Source organism: Octopus bimaculoides, chromosome 1, assembly GCF_046866305.1.
Source record: "Octopus bimaculoides isolate indiv1 chromosome 1, ASM4686630v1, whole genome shotgun sequence".
Lineage (NCBI taxonomy): Eukaryota > Metazoa > Mollusca > Cephalopoda > Octopoda > Octopodidae > Octopus > Octopus bimaculoides.
Window position 1 is genome coordinate 101,405,432 of NC_142928.1, and position 12,637 is coordinate 101,418,068.

The following is a 12,637-nucleotide window of genomic DNA, read 5'->3' on the forward strand; positions in this document are numbered from 1 at the left end:
CTGGTGAAACCGGATGGCAACACCAGGCTCCAATCTAATTTGGCAGAGTTTCTACAGCTGGATGCCCTTCCTAACGCCAACCACTCAGAGAGTGTAGTGGGTGCTTTTACGTGTCACCCGCACGAAAACGGCCACGCTCGAAATGGTGTCTTTTATGTGCCACCTGCACAAGCCAGTCCAGGGGCACTGGCAACGATCTCACTCGAAAATCCTACGGGAGCCAGTCAAGCGGTACTGGCAACGGCCACGCTCAAAATGGTGCATCTCATGTGCCACCCGCACAAGATCCAGTCCAGGGGCACTGGCAACGATCTTACTTGGCTTGCCGGGTCTTCTCACGCACAGCACATTTCCAAAGGTCTCGGTCAGTAGTCATTGCCTCGGTGAGGCCCAATGTACGAAGGTCTTGCCTCACCACCTCAGCCCAGGTCTTCCTGGGCCTACCTCTTCCACGGGTTCCCTCAACTGTTAGGGTGTGGCACTTTTTCATGCAGCTATCCTCATCCATTCTCACCACATGTCCATACCAGCGCAATCGTCTCTCTTGCACACCACTACTGATGCTTCTAATGTTCAGCTTTTCTCTCAAGATACTTACACTCTGACGGGTATTCACATTGACATTACACATCCAACGGAGCATACTGGCTTCATTCCTTGCGAGCTTACGTATGTCCTCAGCAGTTACAGCCCATGTTTCACTGCCATGTAGCATGGCTGTTCGTACGCATGCGTCATACAGTCTGCCTTTTACTCTGAGTGAGAGTCCCTTTGTCGCCAGCAGGGGTAAGAGCTCTCTAAACTTTGCCCAGGCTATTCTTATTCTAGCAGCTACACTTTCAGTGCACCCACCCCCACTACTAACTTGGTCGCCCAGATAGCGGAAGCTATCGACTACCTCTAGTTTTTCACCCTGGAATGAGATTGAATTGTACAAATTCTTGAAGCTCTTGCTTCTCAACTAAATAACCAATAAAATGGTTGTTATATAAAGAATGATGATATCTTCTAACTTTGTTCTGTTTCCAGTGAACTACCTGCTCCATGAATGTTTAGATATTTACTATAAAGCATATGGTAATGAGTTCACTGTAGAGTTCCCCACTGGATCAAGGGATAGAAAGAACCTCCGAGATATCAGAAAAGAAATATCCAAAAGAATTGTATCTCTTTTCCTACCAAACAGAGAAGGCTACCGACCAATTCATGGTAAGTAATCTTTTTTATTTATTCATTTAATGTCTTTGACATCGAATCCAACCAGAATACTGAGCCACTCTTATCATCATTATCATTATCATCATCATTTGACATCCATTTTCCATGCTGGCACAAGATGGATGGTTTGACAAGAGCTGGTAAGGCCAGGGCTCCATTGTCTGTTTCTATTGTCTGTTCTGGCATGGTTTCAACAGCTGGATGCCCTTCTTAACACCAACCATTTCACAGAATGTACTCAGTGCAATTTAAGTGGTCAGCACTTCTGTATGAAACTGCCTACATCCATACACATCACATGACCAAAACAGCACAGTCTTCTCTCTTGCACACTCATCTAATTTTTCTTATACCCAACTTTTCCCTCAAAACACGAACACTCTGTCACATATGTATACTGACATTGCACATCCAGCAAAGCAAATAAGCAGGTAAATTTATTTGATAATTTAGATGCTTAGCATTCATTTTGAGCAATTAATCGTAAGTTTTCATTTCTCTTAATTCAAACAAAATGAAGATAATAGAAATTCTATTGGAAAAGAATTATTTTTGAATCATTCGATGTGCTTTAAACCATTTTGTAAAGAAGCATAGCTGTATGGTAAGAAGCTTGCTTTCCACCCACATGGTTCTGGGTTCAGGCCCACTGTTGGCACCTTGGACAAACGTCTTCTACTATAGCTGTGAGTGGATTTGGTAGACAAAAACTGAAAGAAGCCCATTGTATATATGTGTGTGTATATATTTATGTCCCTCCACCATCACTTCACAACCAATGTTGGGGGTGCGTTTATGCTCCCATAACTTCATGGTTTGGCAAAAGAAACCGATAGAATAAATACTAGGCTTACAAAGAATAAGTCCTAAGGTTGATTTCTTCAACTAAAAAAACTCTTTAAGGCAATGCTCCAGCATGACCACAGTCAAATGACTGAAACAAGTAAAAGAATAAAAGAATATATAAAATTTCTTATATATTTATTTATTTATTTTCTAGGTAATGAACCACTTTACCAAAAAGATTATTTACAACATATAGTACTGTTCTACGAATATTTTAATGCAGAAAATGGACTCGGTTGTGGTGCTAGGTGAGTATATCATTATAGTTTATAATTCATTTTTGGAACAGTGGATCTCAAAGTACACATAAAGCTATAAATCATAGCATGTGATTAGTTAATTTTTTTTTTTATGGAAATGGAAGTATGTGCATGTTAACCATTTTGTAACCATATTCCTAAAATACTTTGTTTTTGTATTCAAATTAAGTTTTAAAATAGTCCAGAATTAGAAAGGTTTTAATAATAGGTATTCACCTTTTGTTTGAAACAGCACTTAATAAAATGTTCTTACATTAATTTATAATGAAAGATTTATTTTCATATTGCTATACTTGGGGATGTTTGTTTTTTTTGCCAATTAAACACGCACTATTTATTTGATCTTAACTTTAGTTTTAATTCATATTATTTTCCATTTATGTCTGTCAAAGCTCTCTGGCTATACACTTCCTGTCCCATACGTCTCATCCTGCTTATTTCATTTTGTCCTTCTGTGGTATATATCTCTATATGTGCATGTGTTTACGTCTGTGTGTATATGTGTGTGTTTGTCTGTGTCTAGTATGTGTGTCCCATGTGCATGTTTAACATCTTATCTGTCATCATCATCTTCTAACATCTGTTCTCCATGCTGGCAGGGGTTGGATGGTTTGACAGGATTTGGCCAGCTCAAAGGCTGCCCAGGCTCCAGTTGTTTGTTTTGGCATGGTTTCTATGGCTGAATACCCTTCCTAATGCCAACCATTTTACAGAATGTACTGGGTGCTTTTACATGGTACCAGCATGGGCACTTTTGTATCATGTAATTCTCTTTTCCAAAATATAAACAACTATTTTTTGATTTGTAAACATAACATTGAAATATGGCACTTCCATAATGTAGTTTATTTGTGATAAATATATGGTTTCGCATTTTATTCCAGTATACTATCACAAATTTGTATTTACATGCACAGAATCATACATTTGGCCCCTATAAAATGATTATAAAATATCTTTCAATAAATGCATAATGAAGTATACTAAATTTGTTTTTGCTTAATTTTTCTCACAAAGTTTACTGTAAAACAGGGGCACATCTTATGTATGAGCATGTCTTATACTCTGGCAAATATGCAAATATACATGGTAGATAATTAGGGAGCTTTTACAAGTCCACAGAGGAGCTTCTATGCATTCATTCAGCCTTCTAGAACAACCAAATTTTCATTAAATCAAAGTCAACCATCTTAGGAAAAAACAAAAAAATGTGACATTACATTGGACAATGTAGTATTAAATATACATCATAAAAGGTGAAAGACGGGATGATCACAGATAGAATGCATTTCATCATAAGTCTGCTCAGTCTGGAAAGACCTTGGTTTAAACAAAAACATTAGTCTGTTTCATTTTATTTTGAAATAACTACAGAGTATTTTTATTATCGTTAATATCACCTAACAGAAATTGCATTAATATGTTACACTAACATAAGGCGACCAGCTGGTAGAATTGTTAGCACACCAGACAAAATACTTAGTGGCATTTCATCCATCTTTACATTCCTAGGGAAAATTCCACTGAGGTCGACTTTACCTTTCATCCTTTCAGAATCAATAAAATAAATACCAGTTGAGCACTGGGGTTGATGTAATTGACTTACCTTCACCCCAAAACTTGCTGACCTTGTGCCAAAATTTGAGGCCAATATATTACACTAACATTGCCTTAGTTATAAATCTAAGTAATATGTTGTTTTTATTTTTTCTGATCAACCTAGTTATGAAGATATGTGACAGTGTTGCTCGCATAAGTTAAGATGGTTAGATTCTAACTGCAAACAAAGAAATTATGCTTTTATCTGAAAAGTCATTCACTCGTAGTGGAAAGGGCAGCCAAGTAAACAAAATAGTTACACCTACAATATGCAAACATTTAAATCAAATGTATTAGCTTAAAAGCATGAAACTAAAATATGTTGTCATCATTGGTGGGGGTAGTGGCACTTTTGTTATTGCTGCTACTACTTAAACCTAGGTCAAGCAGACCTATGATCAAAGGCATTCCAACCATGACTATACCAAGGAGTTCTTTGTCAAAGGTGTCAATACCTTTTTGAGATACTAGGGAGTGATTTTAGAAAGATTTGGCTGCTATTTCTTGCAGGCTCCCCTATAAGTGTTTAGAGGTGTATTGATCAGTCAGTTTGTTTATTTTATAGTGTTCATAAAAGGCATAAAAGAACTTGTTTTTTTCATTATCTTCAATCAACTATCCATTCCTCACTCTTAACATGAATTAGAAAGTCCATATTTTAAAAATTTTGTATATATTCGTGTGTGTGTGTGTGTGTGTGTGTGTGTGTGACCTGTTTGACTATTGATGTTGGTTTGTTTACATCCCAGTAACTTAGTAGTTTGGCAAAAGAAACCAATAGAATCAGTACCAGACCTTAAAAACCTAGTACCAGGGTCAATTCGTTTGCCTAAAACTCTTCAAAGTGGTGCTTCAGCATGACCAGAGTCAAATGATTTAAACAAGTAAAAGATTAAAGATTTTGATGACTAGAAATATTTTCTGTTCTTATACAGGTAAAAAAATACAAGAATCCAAAATATTTTCCCATGCTTATTTTAATCTTATATCATCTTTTCTTTTTTACAGTCATCAAACTGGATGGAGTTCTCTAGTCGTGGAATTTATCAGAAATTTACATTCTTGACACCAAGTTAATTAAATTTCCTTGGTTTTTAACTCACTAGTAGTCATTCTCTTATTTATTTTCCACAAATATTAAATTTTTTATTTTTCTATCAAAGTACATTTGAACATCCTATGTTTTAATCAGCTTATCTCTTTATCATTCATTCAATCTTTTTTCCAAATATATCATGTTTAAGATTGCTTTCAACTTAGTTCCTAGTTAAATTGAAAACATGCACACACAATGTTGATGGACTCTCTTGTCATGGATGACAGGTGAAGTTACCACAATTTCTTGTTGAATAACCTGTAGATGAATTGTTTATAGCAGTCAAATGTCTTTGCTGTACATTAGCTCACTTTCTCCATGAAATTAGCATTACCTGTACAGATGTCAAAGTGATTGCAGAGCAATGTGAAATGAAATGCTTTGCTCAAGAGCACCACACTCTATTGGTTTGGGAATCAAAAGCACAATCTTAAAATCATATGTGCAATATGCTAACCAATAGGTCACTACCCTCACTTGAGGGCTCACAAGATACATTTAACCCATGAGCATTTAAACTGGTTATGTCCAGCCAAAATATTCTACATGTTTTACATTCAAACCAGCCAGATCAGGCCTCTCACAATTATTCTACAATGTCAATCTAAAAATAAACATTCATGTTATAACAATCTTGAAGCTACAAGATAATATATGATTAGTTCAAAACAATGTGAATAAATAAGCATTGCCTATGACAGATGCTAAAGACAAGATGCTTATGACAGATGCTGAATGCTTAAGAATTATTTATATATACATGGATATAGATAAAGTTTGGCTAGGATTAGTATATGTCAAATGCTGTTTTGGGGTAATGACTGATGGAAAAGAATTCTTCTATGCTACATCTCACTACTAATCAAAAATATATAGCAAGTAGTGAAACTGGATATATTTACATGGTAAATTTGAACATTTATTTAAATACAATATAAGTTGTATTTATATAAGTTTTTGGCAGTAAAAAATAGACTAGAAGAAGGTAGAAGTATATTGGCCAAATTGGTGTTAACATAATTAATGTAGAGAGCAAGAAAATATTCATTAACATTATATTCATCAGCTTAGTGATTAATTCCGATGAAGAAAAGCATGAAGGGCAACTCAAAAATGCTAATTATCTAAAATTAATCAGAAAATATAATTCCATTATGCAATACAATGAAAGAGAGTATTATCTTTGACAAGTACAGTAAAAAGGTGTAGTATGGCTGATGGCCAAGAAGTTTGCAACCATAAGGTCCCAGGTTCAATCTTAGACAAGTGTATTTTACTTTAGTTTCAGACTTGTCCAAGACTTGTGAGTGAAATAGGATAGACAGAAACTGTGTGGAAACCAGTCAGATTGAATGTACATGTAATTCAAATGTCCCACTATGATACACAGCTGATTCTGCCTGAGGCTTATATTAACAATACGTTGGTGGAATACTCAGCCATCTACATGCTAATACAGTGAGCAGGTAGTTCAGTAGATCAAACAAATCGAACACTCATCATGAAAACCATTGAAAGTCTATTTTTAAACTAGTGATTCAAGACATGTTTCTGTCTTATTAAACCTCTTCTGCAAAGTACAGTTTTTCTCAGCATCACCAGACCTTAAGATGCTTAAAAAATAGAGTTTAAGGGAATAAGCATTGATAGGCATGACAACCTAAAATGGCATGGTGAGACAGGGAAAGAAGTATCTTGTGACACATTATGCTTGTAAAACAAATAAATTGGTACTAACATACTTAATGTATGTCATAAACTAAAGATTTTAATTAATTAATTTTTTTAAAAAAACCATGTTCTACTAAGGAGTTCTAATAAGACCAAATAATGATTTCAAATTTTGGCACAAGGCCAGAAATTTCGGGAGAATGGGTAAGCCAATTACATCAATCCCCAGTACTCAACTGGTATTTATTTTATTGGCCCCAAAAGGATGAAAGATAAAGTCAACTTTCAGCAGCATTTGAACTCAGAACATAAAGACGGATGAAATGCCACTAAGCATTTTACCTGACACAGTAAAGAGTCAGACAAAAAATAATAATAACAAGAGCACTCAGAGAGTGCAAACCTCTGCCAAGGCAACACCAACGTCCTCTCAATGATTAGCCAGAGATGATTTTTAAAATGAGAATATCTGAAATAAACTTGACTGCTCTCACAAACGAGAATACTAAAAATGAACCCAACCACTCTCAGAAATTAAGTAAAAAAACAGGAAAAATAATCCAGAATCCTTGTCCACTACTAGATCGATACCAAAATCTAATCAGTTTGTGCCAGTCACGAGGTCAAACATCTCTGAAAGTTTCATCCAAAACCATCAAGCAGTTCTTGAGATATCTCGTCCATGGACAAACAAACACGACTGAAAACAATACCTCCACCTTCACTAAGGTGGAGGTAATAATAATAAAGGGTAAAGTGCCTCTTCAGTCATGAATGACTATGGGATTGCACCTAGAAAGTTACCCTCCGAGGTATAAGTCCAGGCAAGATTGTTTATGGAGGATCAACAGTCGCCCATGGATACCAGCTTCCCCTTCTCCACACCGTCAATGTTATCCAAGGGAAAGGCAAAAGGCCGATAAACCTTTGCACCAGTGACATTGCAAATCATTTCTACAGCTAAGTGAACTGGAACAACATGAAATAAAGTGTCTTGCTCAAGAATACAACAGAGCCTGGTTTGGGAATCAAACTCACCACCTCATGATTATGAGCCCAATGCTCTAACCACTGAGCCATGCACCTACCCTTTAATGATAATGATGATGATTTCTAATATGGGCATAGGGCCTCAAAATTGATGGAACAATATAATTGATTAAATTGACTCCAGTACTTGATTGGTACTTTATTTTATTAATCTTTGAAGGATAAAAAGTAAAATTGGTCTTAAAAAATTTGAACCTAAAGTGGCTCTAGGCCCAATAACACAACTAGCACCAGCCTGATAAACAGACATCACTATACCATTGCTCAAAAAAAGAATATCCATTAATATCCAAGCATGACTGTGTGTTAAGAAGTCTCCCAACTATCTGGTTCCCGGTCCAGTCTCAATGTGTAACACCTTGAGCAAGTGTTTTCTGTTTTCGCCCTGGGCCAACGAAAGCTTTGTGAATGGATTTGGTCGGTAAAAACTGAAAGAAGCCCCATCAAATGTGTGTGTATGTTTGTCATTATCTCCTTGCCTTGACATCACGTAATAGTTGTGGTAGTCAGAAATGAATATCTCTGTCATGCAAGTGGTACCCTTTATTCCCAGTCTTCCACGAAAATATGTCTGATTGTCTGGTCATAGGACAACATTACCTTACTTGGAAACAGGTGAGGGTTAGCAACAGAAAGGGTACTTGGCTGTAGAAAATCTGACTTGGCAAAATTCTGACTGACCCAACGAAAAAGAAGACAAAAACGTTGAATGATATCAGTGTAAGTAATGCTTTGATGTATTTTGATGATATTGCTTTTTATCTAATATAAATTACATTTTGCTAATGTCTTCTCTAATCACTCATTAGCTACCAAGCGTAAATATTTAAATGAACACAAGATAAATCAACATCAGACAAATTCCGTCTTAAACAAAGAATGATGAACAATATAAATGTCATTTGACCCAAGGTTAAAAGGAGAGATGCATATTTTAAATTTGATGTATATAGATGATAGAACAAGCAAATCTCTGCTTCATTAGATGCAAATATATTCATACTTAATAAAAATGATTACGATCTAAATAAAACTGAAAAAGTATAACAAGAGAAATATATTTTCATACTACATGCATATTTTACTGCTCTCCTCTGCAAGCAAAATATGTCACTGGACTGGCTAGAAACAGTGGCCAAATCTTTGTAAATCATATTTTACCATATTAAAAATAAGGACACATTAAGGCATTAGACAAAATACCTAGCTGGTTTTCTGTGTGTGTGTGTGTATTGATTTACCAAATGGCAATAAATTATAGAATATGTAAAAGTAGGGTATTATTTAAGAAATTTTAACTGAATGGCTCGAAAAAAATGCATATATGTGTGTGTATTCATTCCTTCATTTAACAGCCATTTTCCATGCTAGCTTGAGATTGTGTGGGAAGTTATTTGAAGTAAGAGTAACCAGTCATAACATCAACAGAGAATGTCAACATCCACACTGCTATTGCTCAAGTGGTGACAAGCATGAATTATAAACACACACACACACACTGCATGTGTGTTATTTCTCTCCAAGTATTGCAGACGTTTTATATTCAGTATCTTGTGTCTCAATCATATAACATTATCTCTATCACTATGATCTAACAAAACCTTTAACAGTCAAATCCCTACACATCATATGATACCATCTTAAAAAAGGATGGACACATTAATAAACAAAACAGATAAGTTGTTCATGACTGAAACACCTTTGGTGATTGTTGTTGTTGGCATTCCGTCGCTTACGACATCGAGGGTTCCAGTTGATCCGATCAACAGAACAGCCTGCTCGTGAAATTAACATGCAAGTGGCTGAGCACTCCACAGACACGTGTACCCTTAACATAGTTCTCGGGGATATTCAGTGTGACACAGTGTGACAAAGCTGACCCTTTGAATTACAGGCACAACGGAAACAGGAAGTAAGAGTGAGAGAAAGTTGTGGCGAAAGAGTACAGCAGGGTTTGCCACCATCCCCTGCCGGAGTCTCGTGGAGCTTTAGGTGTTTTCGCTCAATAAACACTCACAATGCCCGATCTGGGAATCGAAACCGCGATCCTATGACCGCGAGTCCGCTGTCCTAACCACTGGGCCATTGTGCCTCCACTCCTTTGGTGATAGGTCTGCTCAATCAAGATAAAACTACTATTTCTTAAAATGGCTACATATTTTGTCATTTACACTAGAAGGAAATACTTTTGTAACAAAGTAAAATTAATATCTTTGTTCCTTTTCATGCTCTAAGTTTTGTACTTTCAGCATATCACTTCATAATTAGCTCCATAATAGAAAACAGAAAGTGTTAACATCTAATAAGCTGTCTGAACAGTTCATGGACTTCTATTTTATGAATGTTTCTACCGGTTACTATCCCTCTTCAGCTAGCACATTTGAAATCTTGATTCTGTTTTTCCCCAAAGTACAAGTCCCACTGCACCTTTTTTGTTTACCTAATATTTGGTCTGAGTTTAAGGTGGTGAGTTGGCAGAATTGTTCATATGCCAGGCAAAATGCTTAGCAGCATTTCATCCATCCTTACACTCTAAATTCAAATTCCACTGGTGTTGACTTTTCCTTTCATCCTTTCGGGGTCAATAAAATAAGTCCCAGTTTAGCACTAGGGTCAATGTAATCAACAAAACCCACTCCATGAAACTTTTGGCCTTGTGCCAAAATTTGAAACCAACATTTAGTTTGAGTTCCTATTTATTCCTTTCCTACATATTAACAAAAAGTACTTCAAATTATTAGCTTATAAACAAATTGCTTTACAGAATATTACTCATTTCTTTACTAGAAATGTAATTTATTGACATTTCCTTTCCATATTCTGCTGTATTGATATAATATTGGTTTATTCTCACTAAGAAGAATGGGAAGTGGTGCACATTCTTAGCTGGTAGGGGTTCAACAAATTCAGTTGAATCTTCATCATCATCATTTGACTTATATTTTCCATGTTGACATGATTTGATAGGATCTCACAAAACAGAGAGTTGCACCAAGCTCCACTACCAGCTTTGGCATGTTTTCTATGGCTGGATTCTCTTCTTAATGTCAACCATATTACAATGTGTTCTGGGTACCTTTTTGTACCACTAGTGTGATTGCCAAGTAAGTTGCAAAACAGAATCTGCATATATCATCATCATTTAACATCTATTGTCCATGCTGGCATAGGCTGAATGGTGTGACCAGAGCTGGTAAATCAGTGGTGGGGGCTGCACCAAACTTCAGTCTGATTTGGTTTGGTTTCTACAGCTGGATACCCTTCTTAATGCCAATCACTTTACAGAGTGTGCTGGGTGCTTTTTTGTGGCACCACCCGGGTGCTTTTACGTCATTACACAGGCGCTTTTGTGTTGCCACACACATGCTTTTATGTGGCACTAACATGAGTGTATATGTACATATACTGAAAGGCTCTTCTCAACATGGGGTCATGAGGACTCATCAGTTTTGTTGTGGACATGACAACTTTTCTAATGCTTGTGCCATGATAAAATGCACTCAGTACACTCTGTAAAGTAGTTAATGTAAGAAAAGGCATCAAGCCATTGAAACCAAGAAAAATGCAATATGTAAGCAAGATATGGTCTTCTGACCCACCTAGCTCAGTAACTTGAATTGTGACAGCCTATCCAACTCATACCAGCATGGAAGCAGATGTAAAATGATGATCTATATGTATACTAAAATACAAATTAGATGGCTAATGATTTACTTCCATATGCAAAACTCCTTTTGGTGAAATCCTGACTTAGCCTATGTTGTAGCATTCAAATCTTTACCAGCAGAAGTATTTATTTTCACTCAGTGATTGGAAATGACTTTCCCAAATCAAAAATAGTTTGCTTTCTCAGCTCATCAAAACCTTCTCTCTTTCAGTATATACAACACTTATCCTTTGTATTAATTTCAAACATTGGTACAGGGTCACAAGTATATTAGGGAAGTGTATATTTGATTGTACTTGCTTGAAAATAACAATTTCAAGTTCTTGGCAGGTATTTGTTGATTTTATTTAGCTATACTTCATCCCTGACTTAGTAGACCTATGCTCAGATGTTCTACAACCTATCTAGTTTTTTTTAAGAAATAGTTATATCTGGGACTACATTATTCAATGTCTCCTCTTTGCTTAACCCTTTTGTTAGTATATTTCTGTCGAAATACACTGCCTTTGTTTCAAGTAATGGAGAATAACCTTCATTAAGCTGGTGTTTGATACATAAATTAACATGAAATTTTGATGGAAGGTTTTAATTTTAATCATTTTGCAACAGAATGTTTGTCTTAAGAGCAGTCTTAGGCAGGTTGGTATCAAGTATTAAAACTGTAGAGTGAGATTTGAAAGAAATTTGGTTGCTGTTTTTTGTAGATTGAGCAACTGTGTAAAGGCTCCCAGACATTTGTAATTCTGAAGCAGAATACATTATTCCCATTCATCTAAGGTTGAGAAGAGGTGACATAAACTGGGGATGCTACTCATGATGGACCAACATTCTACTGAGAGGAAGATTTCCATCTTTACTAAATACCGTGAACGCAAAGCTAAGTATTGACCCTTAACAGCATTCAAAACATAGAAGATATTTACTTTTTTCAATACAATACATGACTGGTATTTATTTTATTGGGCCTGAGAAGTATGAAAAGGAAAACTGACTTGAGCAGTATTTTGAACTCAGATTTTAGTATGACAAAACAAAACACAGTTCAGGCATTTAACCTGGCTCTCTACCACCCACTTTTTCACTAACATCATCTCTGTAGATATAGTAATTTCTTATATTGGCACAAGCCCTCTAGCGGATGGTATAAGCGATTATACTGGCCCTAGTACTTGACTGGTACTTTATTTTATCGACTCTAGGGGATGAAATGCAAAGTCAACCCTGGCAAGA

General features: G+C 36.1%; 1 protein-coding gene across 3 annotated transcripts in view; it reads left to right on the forward strand.

Moving 5' to 3' along the window:
* Positions 1–5,025, forward strand: part of LOC106875347 (uncharacterized) — a 74,420-nt gene extending 69,395 nt beyond the window's left edge. For all 3 annotated transcript variants that reach the window (XM_089354946.1, XM_089354927.1, XM_089354938.1), the window contains 3 exons: positions 1,030–1,209; positions 2,219–2,312; positions 4,932–5,025. In XM_089354946.1, the coding sequence (XP_089211072.1) occupies positions 1,030–1,209; positions 2,219–2,312; positions 4,932–4,989 (332 nt within the window). In that variant the 3' untranslated portion in view covers positions 4,990–5,025. The remainder of the gene's footprint in view (positions 1–1,029; positions 1,210–2,218; positions 2,313–4,931) is intronic.
* Positions 5,026–12,637: the final 7,612 nt, after the last annotated feature.